Source organism: Polistes canadensis, unplaced genomic scaffold (genome assembly GCF_001313835.1).
Source record: "Polistes canadensis isolate GaletaPanama2010 unplaced genomic scaffold, ASM131383v1 scaffold_55, whole genome shotgun sequence".
Taxonomy (NCBI): Eukaryota; Metazoa; Arthropoda; class Insecta; order Hymenoptera; family Vespidae; genus Polistes; species Polistes canadensis.
Genome location: NW_014569602.1, coordinates 761729 through 780346, shown reverse-complemented (window position 1 = coordinate 780346; position 18618 = coordinate 761729). Strand labels below are relative to the sequence as shown.

General features: G+C 26.3%; 8 protein-coding genes across 17 annotated transcripts; 4 read left to right on the top strand and 4 right to left on the bottom strand.

The window, feature by feature from the left end:
- Positions 1-93: 93 nt before the first annotated feature.
- On the bottom strand, positions 94-3443 carry LOC106785737 (regulator of microtubule dynamics protein 2-like). 6 transcript variants are annotated; one of them, XM_014746442.1, is made up of 8 exons: positions 3359-3376; positions 2573-2680; positions 2190-2279; positions 1905-2096; positions 1617-1805; positions 1166-1386; positions 757-995; positions 94-652 (listed from the first exon to the last, which is right to left on the bottom strand). In XM_014746442.1, exons 4-8 carry the CDS (start codon positions 2090-2092, stop codon positions 377-379), a joined length of 1113 nt encoding a protein of 370 aa, XP_014601928.1. In that variant the 5' UTR covers positions 2093-2096; positions 2190-2279; positions 2573-2680; positions 3359-3376; the 3' UTR covers positions 94-376. The 6 variants fall into 6 exon arrangements, with proteins under 6 accessions (XP_014601928.1, XP_014601927.1, XP_014601930.1 ...); XM_014746441.1 differs by lacking the exon at positions 3359-3376 and adding an exon at positions 2847-3066; XM_014746444.1 differs by lacking the exon at positions 2573-2680 and having other exon boundaries at positions 3359-3443.
- A 234-nt stretch (positions 3444-3677) lies between these two features.
- LOC106785738 (dynein light chain 4, axonemal-like) lies at positions 3678-4080 on the top strand. The gene is made up of 2 exons (XM_014746447.1): positions 3678-3743; positions 3804-4080. Exons 1-2 carry the CDS (start codon positions 3678-3680, stop codon positions 4062-4064), a joined length of 327 nt encoding a protein of 108 aa, XP_014601933.1. The 3' UTR covers positions 4065-4080.
- An 83-nt stretch (positions 4081-4163) lies between these two features.
- Positions 4164-5199, bottom strand: LOC106785740 (dynein light chain 4, axonemal-like). The gene is made up of 2 exons (XM_014746448.1): positions 4955-5199; positions 4164-4723 (listed from the first exon to the last, which is right to left on the bottom strand). Exons 1-2 carry the CDS (start codon positions 5012-5014, stop codon positions 4475-4477), a joined length of 309 nt encoding a protein of 102 aa, XP_014601934.1. The 5' UTR covers positions 5015-5199; the 3' UTR covers positions 4164-4474.
- Positions 5200-5231: 32 nt separating this feature from the next.
- Positions 5232-7520, top strand: LOC106785736 (probable cytosolic Fe-S cluster assembly factor AGAP009023). 3 transcript variants are annotated; one of them, XM_014746439.1, is made up of 7 exons: positions 5232-5317; positions 5456-5551; positions 5677-5817; positions 5919-6189; positions 6259-6507; positions 6565-6942; positions 7015-7520. In XM_014746439.1, the coding sequence occupies exons 1-7, from the start codon at positions 5252-5254 to the stop codon at positions 7254-7256; spliced, it is 1443 nt and encodes a 480-aa protein (XP_014601925.1). In that variant the 5' UTR covers positions 5232-5251; the 3' UTR covers positions 7257-7520. The 3 variants fall into 3 exon arrangements, with proteins under 3 accessions (XP_014601925.1, XP_014601924.1, XP_014601926.1); XM_014746438.1 differs by having other exon boundaries at positions 5677-5832; XM_014746440.1 differs by having other exon boundaries at positions 5677-5832; positions 7043-7512.
- A 986-nt stretch (positions 7521-8506) lies between these two features.
- On the bottom strand, positions 8507-9807 carry LOC106785679 (josephin-2). Its single transcript, XM_014746326.1, has 4 exons — positions 9566-9807; positions 9275-9489; positions 8986-9166; positions 8507-8874 (listed from the first exon to the last, which is right to left on the bottom strand). Exons 1-4 carry the CDS (start codon positions 9617-9619, stop codon positions 8617-8619), a joined length of 708 nt encoding a protein of 235 aa, XP_014601812.1. The 5' UTR covers positions 9620-9807; the 3' UTR covers positions 8507-8616.
- A 374-nt stretch (positions 9808-10181) lies between these two features.
- Positions 10182-14223, top strand: LOC106785713 (GTP-binding protein 1). 2 transcript variants are annotated; one of them, XM_014746394.1, is made up of 11 exons: positions 10182-10489; positions 11285-11378; positions 11456-11567; positions 11681-11861; positions 11983-12161; positions 12234-12386; positions 12447-12696; positions 12830-12974; positions 13123-13441; positions 13517-13791; positions 13884-14223. In XM_014746394.1, the coding sequence occupies exons 2-11, from the start codon at positions 11349-11351 to the stop codon at positions 14064-14066; spliced, it is 1827 nt and encodes a 608-aa protein (XP_014601880.1). In that variant the 5' UTR covers positions 10182-10489; positions 11285-11348; the 3' UTR covers positions 14067-14223. The 2 variants fall into 2 exon arrangements, with proteins under 2 accessions (XP_014601880.1, XP_014601879.1); XM_014746393.1 differs by having other exon boundaries at positions 10947-11378.
- A 1464-nt stretch (positions 14224-15687) lies between these two features.
- LOC106785712 (mediator of RNA polymerase II transcription subunit 9) lies at positions 15688-17235 on the bottom strand. Its single transcript, XM_014746392.1, has 3 exons — positions 16949-17235; positions 16440-16545; positions 15688-16272 (listed from the first exon to the last, which is right to left on the bottom strand). The coding sequence occupies exons 1-3, from the start codon at positions 17050-17052 to the stop codon at positions 16132-16134; spliced, it is 351 nt and encodes a 116-aa protein (XP_014601878.1). The 5' UTR covers positions 17053-17235; the 3' UTR covers positions 15688-16131.
- Positions 17236-17339: 104 nt separating this feature from the next.
- LOC106785711 (60S ribosomal protein L10) lies at positions 17340-18582 on the top strand. Of its 2 annotated transcripts, none has more exons than XM_014746390.1 (4): positions 17340-17420; positions 17572-17600; positions 17800-18105; positions 18208-18582. In XM_014746390.1, exons 2-4 carry the CDS (start codon positions 17578-17580, stop codon positions 18536-18538), a joined length of 660 nt encoding a protein of 219 aa, XP_014601876.1. In that variant the 5' UTR covers positions 17340-17420; positions 17572-17577; the 3' UTR covers positions 18539-18582. The 2 variants fall into 2 exon arrangements, with proteins under 2 accessions (XP_014601876.1, XP_014601877.1); XM_014746391.1 differs by having other exon boundaries at positions 17372-17437.
- The last annotated feature ends 36 nt before the right edge of the window (positions 18583-18618 follow it).

The window sequence follows — 18618 nt, the reverse complement described above, 5'->3', positions numbered from 1 at the left end:
AAAAGAAAAAATAATCATATGGATAAATATATATATTTTAATATCATATATATATATTTTTTTTTTTTTTTTGAAGTATTAAATATCATTTTAAAAAAAATCATATTGATTATTATTACATTTCTCAGAATTATAATACGATTATTTTTCCTACAATTCACTGTTATTATGTTGTCATCTATATTCTACAGCAAGATAATTTTCACTTATTTAGTATTTAACTTTGATTGTATCAGTAATTAAGCCATAATACCATTAGTATTTTGTTTTTTACAAATTTCACTATACAATAATATTACTATCAAATCTTATTTAATTGTTTTATAATCAAATTAGAAAATATTATGCTGAAAAATGTAGAATAAGCAGCTACACTTTAGATGCTTTTATAAAGATATTTTGAATGTGCCTCCAATAATTTTTTTGCTTCAGATTGTATATTCTGTTCTACTTTGGTTACAATCGATTGTTGACAAATGTCATTCAACAAATAAACCGCCTTTTCAAAATTATTTTCAGCTATGTAGGCTTTACTAAGAAATAAACGATTTTCTAGATGTGGTACAGTTGCTAATTCCTCGGCTTGTTCGAAACTTTCAATTGCCTCTTCGTAGGAAGCATTTGGAGGCTCAGAAAAAAATGTTGATGCTAACTGTTTGGAATATAATTTAAAAATAAAATGATTATATAAAGATATTATATATATATATATATATATATAAATTGTCAACAAATTAATATTACACAGAAACATACTTTTCTTTCAAACCAAGTTAAACCAGACAGTTCAAATTTAAATCTACCAAGTAGATGATGTAGATCAGAATCTTTTGGGCGAATTTTTAAAGCTATCATTACATGATTCTTGAAGACAGTTCCATTTTTTATTTTTTCTGCCAATGGCAGACATTCACCGCGTATACCTATAAGAATAGCATACCACTTATGAAGATCTGCATCCTCTATATCAATAACTCGTTCACAAGCTTTGAGTCCTAAAAAATAAAGATGTGCATAATGTAATTTTAGCTATTAAATTGACCAATAAGTTTATGCGGTTTTTTCCAAGTATTATTATACGGCAAAAACCGTATAAGATTATTAACCAATCTAATAGATTTGTTTGTTCATAAAACTAATAATTTATGGCTAATTGCAAAATTACCTTCACTAATAATTTTATTTTTATGTTCTATATCAGTAAAATTATTAATACAATTGTAACAAGCTCTAGCAAATCTCCATATTACGTCTACATTATGTGGATGTAATTCGATTAATTCTTTTAATTTATAATATGCGGTGTCTTCATTCTCTTCTTCCGTTCCTTCTTGTGCATCAATTTTCATAAGTTCTATTTCCAATTGGTTTATTGATGTTGATTCCCTGTATCACTAAACATATAATCTCTTCCTTTCATGATATACATTTTGGTTTACCAATAATATATATTACATTTTAAAATTTAATAAAACCAAAAAATAATATTGAAACAAATAATAAAATTATTTCTATACTATATTCTACATCGATTTGACACGTGTGACACGAATGACACGTGAATATGTGAACTCATTAAAGATGGAATTATTTAATAATTTTGATATATGTCAAACCTTGATTCAATATCTTCTGTACCATCTTCAACGTCTGAACAATCAAAAAATTCATCATCGGCTATATCTGTTCCTGCTGTAGAATATGAGTCTACATCATTTTCTGTTGAAACATATGTACTATCATTAGAACCTAATGCAGATTTTCTATTCAAAGACGTAGATCTCTTCTTCCTTTTTTGTTGTTGTCTAAAAAGACATATTTTTTATTCATTTTATCATTAATCTCAAATATAATATTATTTTATTTTATATCATTTTAAATTCCTTGTAATAGAAAAATATTACCTTAGGGCTTCTACTTCTTTTTGTAGTTTGGCAAGACTTTGATAAACAGGTTCAAGGCTATTATTCCCTGATTGGTATTTTTGCTTATTGATAAATTGTTGATAAAAAAACATACCAGCCACACTAATAACACCAACAGTAACTCCAATCGCAGCTGCAATTAGAGCCCTGCTTTCTAAATTACTCATTATTCTGTTAAAATAAGAATGATATAAATTTCAATAAATATAACAAGTAGTACACGTTTTATAATGTTTAAAAAAGATTTATACAAAACTACAATACTTTTTTTTTTAAGCAGATGGAAAATGAATACATCTATATCTAGTTTGAGTATTTTCTTCTTTGGTCTTTGTATACTAGCCGTAGTATGCACTGCAAAAGACATGTATTTTTTTTTTATAATTTCATTTATTTTCAAAGTAAAAACAACGAATAGAAATAATAAAAGCTTTTCTCATGCCTATTAAAACTGAAATAAAATTTAAGCAACTGAATAGACCACAAAAAAGGAAATTATTAAATTATTTTTAAGTAGATCTAATTTATAAGTAATTGAAAATTAAATACTATATTCAAATTATCTATTACTAATACAATACAAAATGTATATATATATATATACACACTATATTAGTTTTGATAATTTTTAAAAATTACGATATTACTTTATGTTTTTATTTTTGCTGAGTTGTCACAAATTTGTATTCCATAAATGTTTAAAGTCCATGAATGTCGGCATGGCACTATTCACCAACAATAACTTGACAGAGAAGCTGTGATTAATAAATAAATTATGGAATTATTTATTCAAATGTAGAAATTGTTAGTTTCCTTGTAACGTTTTATCAGTGTTATATTATTTTTATATAAAAAAAAAAAATATATATATATATAAACGTAACTCTCCTATTCCTTTTAAAAATTAATACATCAACTTACCGTGTAAATTTGCACTCACGAAGTTAATATTATATATATAATAAATCAAATTTATAATGTTTTACGATTTATTTATTAACTATATGATATTCGCACGCACAGTATAAAATACAGATCACAATCTTCATCATTTTTACTACCACTTCATAAACATTGCTAACAAAAATCTATTAACCCCGCTTTGTTTTGGAAAACATACTATATCCAATATTTGTGATTCGAATAGTAGGTTCGCAATTATATATATATATATATATATCAAAGCAAAATGGTTGACATCTGGTGTTCGAATCCAAAATATGCATAAATAAGGTCTAGTAATTAAAGTTTGAATTGAAATTTGATTCGTCTTTGACGGATATAGTCTACTTTCTGTACCAATGTTTGTTGTTATTTTAATGTCCTGTGTAGTATAATATCCTGTACTTTAAAAAGCAATGTTCTGTTAGTCGTGCTGTTCAAATTTCAACTTCATACCTTAACTATTCGCTTCTTGCAAATTTAAATATTACCTGGATGAAGTATGTCATTCTGCCTTCTTTCATATTTAAACAGATCAGTATAGTTATTTCACGCACGCACCACCACACACACACATACACGTTTTAAATTAATATTAATAAATCTACAAAAACGACAAGCAGCGCCATTTGTTTCATAATTTAAATTTGGACAATATTTAAAAAAAAATATATTAATGAAAAATACTTTATTTATATCAAGAATTTTCGCATAAATAGCATTAAATAGATAATCTCTTTTTGTTGTTTTTAAAATATATATTGATTTAATCGAAAAATATATTTTTATTAAAAATTGTGTGTGCAAAATATGTCGGCTGGTGAAGTCAAAAAAGAAGAACCTCAATTTATATTTCATACGTATGCTTTATGCAAGGTAGAAATTGAAAAAAATGTGATTAGCATAAAGTTTTTAAATTGTTTAATACTTTTGCAGTCTACAGATATGCCAGAGGAAATGAAACAAGAAGCTATGGAGACGTGTTCTACTGCCGCCGAAAAATATGCTGAGGACTATGAACAAACGGCACGCATGATCAAGGAAAGTTTGGACAGAAAATTTGGCGCGCCTTTTCAAGTTGTTGTTGGAGAATCTTACGCTTGTGCTATAACCCATCAAGAAAATACTTTATTATATATGTTCACGGGTGGGAATATTGCTATCCTTGTTTGGAGAACTATTAGCCAATACAAATAAAATGATTTTCTGTTAATTTTATATTTTGAATTGTTTTTATTACTTTTAATTACTTAGACAAATATACTTATGTAATATTATGTAGAAACATATTATAGGTATTTCTTAATATAATTATATACATAGAACACATGTTATAGTGTTAACTCAATTATTATTTCATTGCATATATGTATATGTAAATATAAATTGTAAATATTATTCGATAACGTTATACTTTTATGGTATTTGGATTTTTGTAAATTTGTTATATTAAAAACAATGATGTTCTTCAAAATATTGTACGAATTGGACTAGAATAATAAATTATATTGCATTTCAGCTAATGCATTAATAAAATGTACAAATCATAAATAAAGATTGACCAGATTTCATGAAAAGTGACTTCTCTTATGTTTGGATAAATAAAATTATGCAGATTTCCAAATGCATATTGCTAAGTTACCAGCGCAATACATGTATAATAAATGTTTCAATTGATACGTTATCTCGAATCCATAACCTTCGCCAACAACTGTATGCCAAGAAGCTCCAAACTTTTTATCCATCGTTTCTTTAATCATCCGAGACACGCTCTCATAATTATCGGCATATTTTTCTGCAGCAGTTACGCATAATTCCATTGCTTCTTGTTTCATCTCGTCCGACATGTCACATTTCTATAAACAAACGTATTTTCATATATTTCATATAAATGTTCTCTACATGTAATAGACATAATACAACAATTATAAAATCAAATCAATAGATTGAAATGTTTAATAAAACAAATATACAAATGAAAAACCTTGCCTGTTTACCAGGCAGAAGTTTGACTTATTGATCAAACGTCTCAAATTTCATTTCTCGTATAAACGGGATACTTTGCACATTGAACGATCGCTACTCACTCTGCAGAGTGGATAAGTGTGTAGAATTTTGAGAACGTCGTCTTTTTTCACTTCTGTCATTTTGAAAATAATCTAATACATTCAGAACAACTCCAAATAGAACGATACCCGATTTGTTACGAAATAGAATGGTTGCCATTTGCCAGGCGTACGCATGCTTCAGAATTGAATGAGTCATTCCAGGAGGGGGTTATTGTTTAGATCCTATTTTATCTTATATCACATACGGAATTATATAGGTTAACAAATCATATTTTCAATAATAAATTATAGAAAATTCATATAAAATACTTTAAAATGGCATCACGATTTAGTGGTGCTTTACAAATTACAAATTTAGATGATTTCATTACTCCATCACAGGTAAACAAAAAATAAAATAAATTTACTGTGATTACAAATCACAGTAAAAAATAAAATTAGAATATATCAAATAGATGATTATTTTAATTTTATCTTTTACTCTTATAGGCTAAATTAAAATTTTTTTCTTTTTTCTAGGAATGTATAAAGCCAGTTGAAATCAAAACGTCTAAAAGCAAAACAGGTGCGAAAATAAAAATTGAAGAAGATGGAGCGTACTATTCATTAAAAGAGGTACATTTTACAATAGTTTTATATTAATATATATATATATATATCATTATAATCATTTATACGTATTTACAAATGTATTAGATAATCTCAATAACTTACTATATTTGATATTTGATATTTTATAGAATAATATCCCGGAAAGATTAGAAAAAGTTGAAATTACATTAGCTGATTGTTTAGCATGTAGTGGATGCATTACTTCTGCTGAAAGCGTGTTAGTTTCGCAACAATGTCCTGAGGATCTTTTAAAAATTTTTCAAGAAAAAGTAAAGCAACAACAAGTAAATAATTCAATGTATAGTAAAATCATGATCTGTAATAATTAAGATATTGTAAATGTATTTTTAATGTAAATTTTTTTCATTAGAATAAGAAAAATGAGTGTTCAATGTTTATAGTAGTAAGTTTATCTGTTCAACCAATATTATCCATGGCACAACGTTATGAATTAAAACCAGAACAAGCTTTACACAAGCTTGCTGGATATTTTTACAAGTTAGGAGCAGATGTAGTTTTAGATATGAGTATCGCCGATGATTTTGCACTTCTGGAGTCTGCTAAAGAGTTTGTTGAACGTTATAAAGTTGCAGAAGAAGGTACTAAAAAGCAATTACCAATGTTAGCATCTTCATGCCCAGGTATGTTTTTTTATTAGTTTTTCTTTTTAAATATAATTTTTTGTTTAAGATAAAATATTTTCTTTATAGGCTGGGTATGTTATGCTGAGAAGACCCATGGTAATTTTATTTTACCATATATAAGTATAACCAAATCACCGCAGCAAATTATGGGATCATTAGTTAAGTATCATTTAGCTGAAAATATGGGTCTTTCGCCAGAAGAAGTATATCATGTTACTGTTATGCCTTGTTATGATAAAAAATTAGAAGCGTCTCGTGAAGATTTTTATAATCATCAAAAGAATAGTAGAGATGTGGATTGTGTTATTACATCAAGTATGTTATTTTTGTATTATATATAATTATTTTTATTTATACCAAATTTATTTTCAGTCGAACTGGAACAAATGCTAAATGAAAGTCATTTAACTTTAAATGATATCGAAGATGGAGAAATTAAAAAACCTTTTGGATTATGTAATGATAAAATAGATAATGATTTATTGAGTCATAAAGGATCTGGATCTGGTGGTTATGCTGATTTCATTTTTCATTATGCTGCAAAGCATTTGTTTGATGAAAATAATGCAACATTAGAATTTAAAAATTTAAGAAATCCTGATTTTCAAGAAGCAGTATTAGAAAAAGATGGAAAAGTATTATTAAAATTTGCAATAGCGAATGGATTTAGGAATATACAAAATCTTGTCCAAAAATTAAAAAGAGGAAAATGTTCTTATGATTATGTGGAAATTATGGCATGTCCCTGTGGTAAGTGTTAATAACTTACTACTCTAATTGTTTTACTCGCATGATAAATCTTTGTATATATAAATATATTAGGATGTTTAAATGGTGGGGCACAAATAAGGCCTCAAGATAATATTCAACCTCGGGAACTTGCATTAAAGCTTGAAGCTATGTATCATGATCTACCAATTAGTACACCCGAAGAAAATCTAGCTGTACATAAATTATATGAAAAATGGTTGAGTGGAGAAAATATAGATAAACCTGCAGCTTATCTTCATACACAATATCATGAAATAGAAAAAATTAATACAGCTCTATCGATTAAGTGGTAAAATATATATTATTGTAAAAATGAATTTTGTAAGTATCTATCTACAGGGTATTTCACCTAAATAGGATCATTTAAATATCTCCTTTCCTTACAATTATATGAACAAATTTTAAAGAAAAAAGTTATACTAATATTAATATAAAATAATGTTCTTATTAACTATAGATTTATCATAATATCTGTATTTGTATGTATATAAAAAGTTGCAGGAATATGACTGTTTATTGATATTACATAATAATAAAATCACATTGTTTGAAGTGGACAGATTGTCTTCATTAAACATCTGATTTCATATAATATATACATTTATATATAAGTTTATAATAATTATATTATTTTAATAATATGTAAATATATAGAACGTATTTAATTGTTTAAATTAATTACAATAACTAATAATACCTTATTACAATAATATATTTATTTATGAGGCCATATTTTTACTTAGATAAAACATTTGAAAAATTAAATACCAAATATTGTTATTTAAGATAAGTAACATTTAATTAATTTACAACTATAAGTCTCTACTAACTGTCCTTTCTTAAGTAATTTAAATATATTTATTTTTTTATATCATTTAAGATAGTTATTTTGGTCTTTTTTTTACATACAATTGTTATATTATATTACTTTTATATCAAACATTAATTTTCATGTAAAATAAATTGTACTAAATGCAATTCAATTATCTTGGCATCTGTAGAATAAGTTTTTTTTATAGTTATAAAAGGATTAACTAATGTTGATATTTTTTTATATGCTATTATTTCAGTTTTATGAAGACAATTTTTAATCCATAAAACATTTCAATTATCTATCCATGTAACATAGACAATGACTTATTTGTAAAATAAAAAACAATACGCAATGCCAGTTAATAACATAATATAAATATTAATATTTATTTTAGCATTTACAATAACAAATAATAAATAAATAACCTCTCATTAATAACAAAAATTCTCTAATGCATCTATCTCCAAAAAAATATAGTACTTTTTCTATGTGATCATAACTTAAAAGCAGCACAAGTTACACAAATTTTAGCACAAATAGTTCTTTTAAACTTCTACCAAGTGCATCAGATACAAGCTTTAATAATACTCATGTGAATTATTAATTAGAAATTCAAATTATATGTTCAACAATTTCAATGTATTAAGATATTTGTCTAAATAGAGTCAGAACTACTACATTGTAGAGTTCTGTGTCAGCAAAACATTCATTAACTCTAACTTTTTTTTCTTCCGATAATATACCTTATAGTTTAAAAAATCCATTGATCATTTGCCTTGATTCCATCCTCCATAAATTATATCCCACACTTATATCACACTTTTATTGTTGAGTAAAAATTATCTAGTATTTTTATTACAAATTAATTCCTCATTTTCATTCATTTCTTTAGATTCTGATTTCTTTAAATCTATGTCAGATGGATAGCCATCTTCAATATACCTAATTGAATCATGATCAGTATTATTATCTTCTTTAATTTCATATGGCTCCATTAACCACCCTTGATTACTATCTATTTCTCTAGAGACAACAAGAAATAATTCCTTTTCCTTACTGTCTATTTGGTCCTTGAGATATACAAGCAATTCATTATCCTATGTAAAATTGTAGTTATATAATAATTGTTATAAACATCAAAATATGATTTTTCATTCAGTTTATATCTATATTTTGTACAGTCAAAAAATGTAATTTTAAAAACTCACTTTTCCTATAAGTTGTGGTGAATCTAACTTTGAATCTAAATTATAAAAGGCACCATGAATTTTTTTCAAGGCAATCCAATGGCGCCTTTTCAATGGGAGTAATACAAAACCCAGTTTATATTCTGTTGGAACATTTAATATAAAGCCTTCAATTTTGTCAAGGCAAAGACACTTTGGATCTCTGTAAATGTGGATATTCACAGAAAATTGCTAATATTACCAAATAATATTAATACGATGTCAAAAGAATAAAAGACATTAAATAAATACTAATACGATCGAAATTTACCTGCGTTTGTCAAACCAAACTGCTTCACGACCTCTTCGTTGTAATGCAGCCATAATAACATTAATGTCATAATTTCCAAGTCCTAATAAAGATTTGTGAGGATTAATCCACACTGCAGGACTTAAGCTATAACAAATTTGATCTAATTCTTGTTTACTAAAATCACGTTCTTGAAATAAATTATTTAATGCGTGTAGAGCACAAAGCTCTTTTACCTATAATCGAAATTAATTAATGATCTTACTAAATAATTATTTCCAATGTTGTGGAGAAAATGTACATATTATTTACTTGTCTTTCATGGTAAATAGATCCAGTCATATCACTTCCTGTATTTGCCACCATCGTAACTACATAATTTCGTCATGTACCAGGAAGGAAAAATTTAAATAAGTATTATAATATAAGTGAAAAATTAATCGGTTGAATACCAATGATGGATTATTTATTTATAACCTCTGTGCATTTGACAGTTTTATCAAGTATTTACTTATAGGTAGAATATTACACTTCGTTTATTTCCATTGGCTATCTCTTAAATCGTAATACATATATATATATATATGTGTTTATGTATATGTATATATATATATACATATATATGGATCGCATAATATTATGATAATATTCTATCCTGATTGGAGAACTTCATTGATACGAAAAGAACGATCCAATCTTTTCTCTGCTTATCATTTCATTCAATTATCGTATACAATAATCGTTAAATATATAGCATAATACTTATTGCATTTCAAGAAATATACATTTATAAATATTTTTTCTAAACTATAAGATTCAAATAATATCGAATTTTTGTATCAGTAAAGAAAGAAAAATGAAAATCGCGTTTGGTAGATTGATGTCCATTGGAAACGCTCCTTTATGTTAAATTGTAAAAGGTCGTACATTAGAAAGTTTGTATGATCCAAAACTATTCAATGATACGAATCATTGCTATTTACAAATAAAACGCGTATTAGAGATTTCGTGTTTAGAAATAGAAGAATAAAATTGATTTTGATAAAATAGTGCTCTCTTGATTTTACTAATACGAATATTTGTTGAAAGGGGTGATCCTTACTTAAATATTGTGCGCCTGAAATTTAAAATGTAATATCACGCAATCATTGACAACTCATTTCGTAATTTCCAAGTGTCAACATGTCAGTTTTCTTTGGTTCCTCTTAAATCCACATTTATAATCAGCTACTATAGGTATTTCAATATATTATTAGTATTATAAAAATATTATTTCATTAAATTCAAGTTGATATTAATTGTAACATATATTTCAATTATTGATATGAAACTATTAATAGATAAAATTCCATTATCGAACGTACAATATGTTCTTATTCACATGTTTCATCAGTTAATTATTGTCAAATTATATCCTGCATATTTGTTTCTACCAGCTATAATTAGATCAAAATGAAAATTTTCATAACAAGCTATAGAAAAAATTATTAAAATTATTTGTCTGAACCAGCAATATGTAAAAAAATATTATTATTATTATTATAAACTTTTTTCACTGATGTTAATAGTATGTGAAAATTGGATTTTTTATTAGTTAATTAAATGATAATTTTACACAATAAGCTATATCTGTTATAAAAATATTGTGAAATTTTTTCAAACTTTAATAATATTCATTTATTGATTTATTCAGGTACGGATTGAAGAAAAGATCGATTACTTTGTATCAAACAAATGTTTCAATGCATTTTGAATTTCTTGAAAATTTGAAGTATAATACATTTAAGAAGCAGTACAATGTTATTTAACCAATAACCAAGTGGTGATATAATTAACAATTTTCGCGTGCATCAGTTATGCATAGATTGAAGTTAATCATTTATAGAAAAAGATTTGGATTTAAATATTGGAAAATGATTGATATCTATATTTGTACATAAAACAATTCAAAAACCGAATATATCTAAATTGAGATAAAAACAATTTATTACTAATTCATAATAAATCGTTCATTTCTAAAAAAATGTCTAGTTCTGGTTCAATTATAACATCGGCTATTGCGCAAACTTCAGGGAAAGAACATCTATCACCAACTATGATAGATTATTCAAGTATCAGAGGAAAGGTATATCTTTCAGATTTTATAAATCTTATAACAAGAAAATATAAACTTTCTAAGAAAGAAACAATTTTCAATTCTAGAATGTATTAGTTAGTCCATCGGAGGATCAATACGAGCTACTGCTTAAAAGACTAAAAGAAAGAATTCATGATGGTGGAAGTGAAACGATATTTGACATTGGTATTGCAGAAGGTACATATCTATGAAATATCAATCTTTTTTATGAAGCTATAGAAAATTGTAATAATAAGTAAGATTATTAACACATTAGGATATATTGCATAATTATTTTATTATACTTGTAGATGGTTCCGAGGATGGATTAAAAGAAGATGAATACGAAGCATCAGTAGCTACTTTACAATCACTTGCTGCTACATTAGAAGCTGATTGTGTACTCTTACGTCAAAGTAAAGTAGATCAAGGCTTAACAGGGCAATGCCTTGTACGAAGGCGGCTGGACCTGCAAGATTTTCTCGAAATTAGGTTTTTAAAAATAAAAACATTATTTTAAATGTTAACTTATAGAAAAAAAAATAATTATTATATAAGATGCAGTGAAATGCTATTAAAAATTTTGTTAAGAATATTCAATGAAATCTTTTAGAGTTGCTGTCGTTGGTAATGTGGATGCAGGAAAATCAACACTTTTAGGAGTACTGACACATGGTGAACTAGACAATGGAAGAGGTTTAGCTCGTCAAAAATTATTTCGCCATAAACATGAAGCTGAAACGGGACGGACTAGCTCCGTTGGAAATGATATACTTGGATTTGATAGCGTTGGTATGTATTAAAATCAATTTTTCCATTGCATTTCAATATGTTCATATCATAAAATACATATTTGTATTTTAGGAAATGTTGTTAATAAGCCAGAACACGGTTCTTTAGATTGGGTAAAAATCTGTGAGAAATCATCCAAAGTTATAACATTTATTGATCTCGCTGGACATGAACGGTATCTTAAAACAACTGTTTTTGGAATGACTGGACATGCTCCAGATTTTGGTAAGCTGTTTTAGTAGAATTAGTACAATATTTTTTTATTAAAAATATTTTGTGTTTAAGGCATGTTAATGGTTGGAGCAAATGCTGGTATTGTTGGAATGACTAAAGAGCATTTAGGATTGGCTTTGGCTCTTTCGGTACCTGTATTTGTGGTAGTAACAAAAATTGATATGTGTCCACCAAATGTATTACAAGAAAATTTAAAATTGCTTATAAAAATATTGAAATCACCTGGCTGTAGAAAAGTTCCAGTCATAGTAAAAACTCCAGATGATGTTGTTGTTAGTGCAACTAATTTTGTATCAGAACGGTTAGTTTATCTAATATAGGTTACAGAAACTTGTAGCTATAAATTATGAGTGATATTTGTATCTTATTATAATTTAATCTGTATTTAAACAAAAAAAAAAGAAATTTCAATATTTTACTTTTTTATAATATAGATTATGTCCTATTTTCCAAGTATCTAATGTGAGTGGAGAAAATTTAGATCTTCTTAAAATGTTTTTAAATCTTCTGACTGCTAGAATAACTAGTCATGATGATGAACCGGCAGAATTTCAAATTGATGATACTTATTCTGTACCAGTAAGTACAAACAATAATTTCTCTTGCTATCCTCAACAAAAGAATGTGAAATATCTTTAAGTAATATCTATTTATATAATGTACGTTTATTCTCTCTCTCTTTCTCTTTTTAATTTTTTCTTTTTAATTGAAATTTGATAATCCTTAGGGCGTTGGTACTGTAGTGTCTGGTACAACTTTGAAAGGTGTAATTAAATTAAATGACACTTTGTTATTGGGGCCTGATCCGTTGGGACATTTTATACCCATCACTGTAAAAAGTATCCACAGAAAAAGAATGCCAGTTCGTGAAGTAAGAGGAGGTCAAACAGCAAGTTTTGCTTTAAAAAAGATAAAAAGATCACAAATTAGAAAAGGCATGGTGATGGTTGCACCAGCTTTAAATCCTCAAGCATGCTGGGAATTTGAAGGCGAAATTTTGGTGTTACATCATCCTACAACGATCAGTTCTCGATATCAAGCAATGGGTAAATTAATTACATTTGTTTTATTTTTGTATATATAAAACAATAAAACATTTCATATTTCATTATATATTATAGTTCACTGTGGAAGTATAAGACAAACTGCTTCTATTATCTCAATGTCCCAAGATTGTTTAAGAACAGGAGATAAAGCATTGGTACACTTTAGATTCATAAAGCATCCTGAATATATAAAACGTGGCCAACGAATAGTTTTCAGAGAAGGTCGCACTAAAGCAGTAGGAAATGTATCAAACCTTATTCCTCATTCTAATACCATGAATACACAAATATTCAGAATCAACAAACCAAATAAATCACAAAGCAGATTACATAATTCCTCTCTGAATCAAGTAAGATTAATAATTAGAAGAGCATATAATAAAATAAATATTACAATGTAACTTTGATGAGCAATTTTTTAATTCAAATTGTTTGCTTTTAGCCACAAGAATTAAATGAAACAAGTTCAACATTTGAATTTCAGAATGCAAAGCAAGAAAATATGCTACAAAAATCTGGCACATCTCAAAACAAAAAAGGTATAGGTCGAAGAGGTAGATCTCACAATCTTATCAATGCTAGTGTACAACCTCTGTCAGAGCAAAACCCTCCTACAAAAATATAAGATATATTTATATACAAAGTATATATATAATGATTTTAAGAAAATCTTTAATGTTTTAGAATAAATAGATTTTTTAGACAAGAACATTTCTTAAAAAGTTATGTTTGAATAGTTTTAAACAAGATTACTGTTTTTGAAATCTTATTTTCCTATGTAAAAAAAAAAGAAAAAAAAAAAAAAGAAAATTAATTCTTTAAAGTACTTTAATACTAATAATAACAAATAAAATAAAATTTGTTATGAATTTAAAATTGAGAGTTAATTTTCGTAGTAAAATAATTACGAATTTTACTATAAATTTATAAAATCTTGCCTCGTTATAACTACTTATCAAATTTAAATAGGCGCAAGCATGTCTGCACAATTGCACAAAGTTTATTGAAATATTTACACATCCACACACACAATTAATATTATTTTCAGTAAAAATAAATATGTTTTTTGTAGATTAAATGTTATTTTAATTATACTTATAATTTTTATTTAGATTAATGCCTATATGAAATATAGACATTATAATCTTTAAAAGTATATAAAAAACTAGAAGATTGAAAAGACAATCAATGTGAGAAAATATAATTAAATTATATTAATATTCAAGTTCGAGGGATATACAAATAAATCGATATCTTATTTGTACGTTGGCATTAATATAAAAATAAATATCGACTTAAAATTACATTGTTTGTTTATATTTTTGAATATATAAAGTGATAGTTGATAAATAGTAGCATTTTTCAATATTTAGTATCTACAAACAGAGTTATGTTCTCTTTAAATTATAAGTTATCATATACACAAATTATCATTGTAATAATGATGTAAAAAACAATTAAAATTGAGAATACTGGGAGACATGCTTGTATGTAGAAAGTAAATTACGTGTATTTTAGAATTTTTATTTATAATATTTAAAAGTTAACAGTTTTTGTATTGAAACGTTATTTTGGAATAGCGATTAATGATATAAAAATGGACCAAATATTTGACCAAACAATCGAGTATTTTTTCTTTTTTGCAAAATTTGTATTGAAATGGACTTGACCTCTTGATAAAAAAAAAGCTATTGACACAAAAGATTATTATCATAAATTATTAAAAAAAATAAGCTGTACTTATATATAGATACGCGTGTTCTATAATTTAATAAATATATAAATAAATAAATCTTTATAATTTATTTTCTTTTATTATTTGATATTTTTTTCTATCTTTTCTATTTTTATTATTCATTATTTTTACCAAAACTATTATAAAATTCTGCAGTTTTTTTGTAATTATCTAATTATATATCTTCCTAAGATAATGGTATAATTTTTTTGTATATACAAAAGAATACTGAAGGCACACACATGTTTATACACTAAAAATTAAATATAATTTTTTTAATTCTATTATAATATAACTATACTATATCATGTAGAATACTGTATTCTTTGATAGTATTGCATCGTCATCGCCTACTTTCACCCACTGGTGGTCCCGGTAGTAACTTATAAGATGAATCTGGTTAGATAGAAAAGGGGACTTGTGAGCCTCTATGTATTTCTGCAGTTTTTTGTAGATACTATAAAAGTTTGTTTATATTAGCTATCAAAAAATGTATGCGTTTATTCTAATCAGAAATATTTATTAATCAAGACTACATAGAGAGTATTGAATTATTTCATTGATAAGAATTTCATGCTACGAATAATTTGACTATTAACAAATAGACATTGAGTCATTAAATCGTATTAAATTCCTATACCCAGTATTCACATAGTCATGTATTTACTTCTTTTTAAATTGTTTAATTTGTTTTAGTTCATTTTTCATATTGTTGGCAATATTTTTTAATATCTCTAGAGCTTCTGATGGAGATTTTAATTTATTGTTTTTATTCATTGATTTTGATTGTGTAAATAAATAAACTACGAATCTAGCAGTTTGTCTAATTGGTTTAGAATCTGCTAGCTTGTTGATTAATTGTTCATTATTCGATAAATAGCGCATAATAAAACGTATAATGCCCATGTTCAATAGCTTTTATAAAAATTATTTCTTATAGAAAAAGTATCAATATTTATATTTTAGGTACTTCAAATGTGCACATATTACGATATTTCAATAAAAGTTCACGCTTAAGCCGAAGTTGTTTACGAAGCGTTTCAAGTTTTTGTAACTGTTCTTCTTTACTATATTCTATTCCTGGTAACCGCTTAATCTGGAAGACAAAATAAACTTTATCTTTAAAAGCTGTCTTTAATAATATTTGTATATAAATATAAATGTCTGTTTAAAAATAAATCTTATACATAGACACATAGTGCGCGCACGTACTAGATAATCATTATGTAGTAAAACAACATATACTTATAAAATAATTATTACCTGAGTTCTCGCGGAATCTAATTTCTTTTGCAACTCTAGTATTTTATGACTAGTATCTTGTGATTCTTTTGCTTTTTGAGTTGTATCATGAGGATCTTTTTCCACACTGAAAATAATTAAATGATCATCTTTAATTACATTAAATTATAATCATAGATATACCCTATAAAATAATAACCCAATTTATATTAAAAAAAAATGTTTTTTACTGTGTTTTTCAATTATGTCATAAATAATTATATTATGATAATAACTTTTTACTTGCCATTTTATTTTTTCTAACCTTAAATAAAAGTAGAAAATATCTTATACGTATTATTATATGAAATATTAAACAATTATTAAACATAATAAAACGGGTTAAATCATGAATTTATATATAATAACAGATTGGATGCAAAATTATTTCAACTTATGTAAAGATATGTATATAAATAATATTTAGATATAGAATACGTTTTCGTAGCTAGTATAAAACTGAAAAACAGCACAGTAACTAAAATACATACCTTCTTAATATGTCATAAATAAGAGGTAGTATCTCAATATCTAAATCATCAACTGTAAATGAACTCCTCATAGGGCTTTCTTCCGTTAGCTCTGAAGTTTCCATGATAAAAATAAATTAAAATTTGATATATTATAGGCCAGCATCCCTGAACTATTCAAATTTAATGTAAATCTATATATATTATAATATATTGATACAATATCAATATATGAAACATAATAACCAAAATATATTACATATATCAGGCCATAAACTACATTACTTTAAGTCATTCTTTCAACGAATGAAAAAGTTCGTCCGATTAGAGCGCCGCAGCGTTCGATCGCTCGAATGTCGGGGGAGTGATTGCCCCATCTACTGATAGAATAAATGATAGAGTAGTATAGTTAGAATCAACTTCACATCTTTCCTCTAGACAACGTTTATGACTTAAATAAATATCCTGTCTTCTGTGTCAAGCCTCGTTACAGGTCGGTAAGATTTTATTGTAAGTTATTATTAATAATCAAGTGACATCGTAGAATATATTGTATATTTAATAATTTATTGTGATATAAACTTATTTGATAAATAGTTATATGAAATATTTTCAAATTTAATATTTTATTTTAAAAATTATAGACGAAAATGGGGCGCCGACCAGCTAGGTGGTATGTAATCATTTATAGATATTGCAACATATTTTTATTATAAAAAGAATAAATTTTCATAAATTGTCCATATGTAACAGTAGTTGTGTGACTTAGAAATATGATTGGAATTATTATATTGCACATTATGTGCATAGTGTTTTTTTTTAAACAAAAAAAGAAATTAAATTAAATTAAATAATATTACATTACGTTTCAGTTATCGCTATTGCAAAAATAAACCTTATCCTAAATCAAGATTTTGTCGTGGTGTACCGGATCCAAAAATCCGTATTTTCGATCTGGGAAAGAAGAAGGCTTCTGTAGAAGATTTCCCATTATGCGTACATTTAGTGTCTGATGAATATGAACAACTCAGTTCAGAGGCACTTGAAGCAGGTAGAATCTGCGCCAATAAATATATGGTTAAGAATGCTGGTAAAGATCAGTTTCATATTCGTATGAGACTCCATCCTTTCCATGTTATCCGCATTAATAAAATGTTATCATGTGCTGGAGCTGATAGGTAAACAAATTTTATTTCCAAGATCGTATATTTATTTTGTTGAATTATAATTTTTAATCAAAGTTTATACAGAAATTAAAAGAAACATTATTTTTTGTATAGACTCCAAACTGGAATGAGAGGTGCTTTTGGTAAACCTCAAGGTACTGTAGCCAGAGTACACATTGGCCAACCTATTATGAGCGTACGCTCATCAGATCGCCATAAGGCTGCTGTAATAGAAGCTCTACGTCGTGCAAAATTTAAGTTCCCTGGTCGTCAGAAGATTTATGTATCTAAAAAATGGGGCTTTACGAAATATGATCGTGCTATATATGAAGAATTGAAAGTAGCTGGTCGTCTTGCTCCAGATGGTTGTAATGTTAAATATTTACCTGAGCATGGATCACTTGAAGATTGGAAAAAATTCCGAAAAGTTCTTGCTACAGCATAAAGAAAATTTGTGAAAAATAATTTAAATAAAAAAGTAAATAAATATTTTATATTGCCATCATTTTATCCTTGAATCTCTAG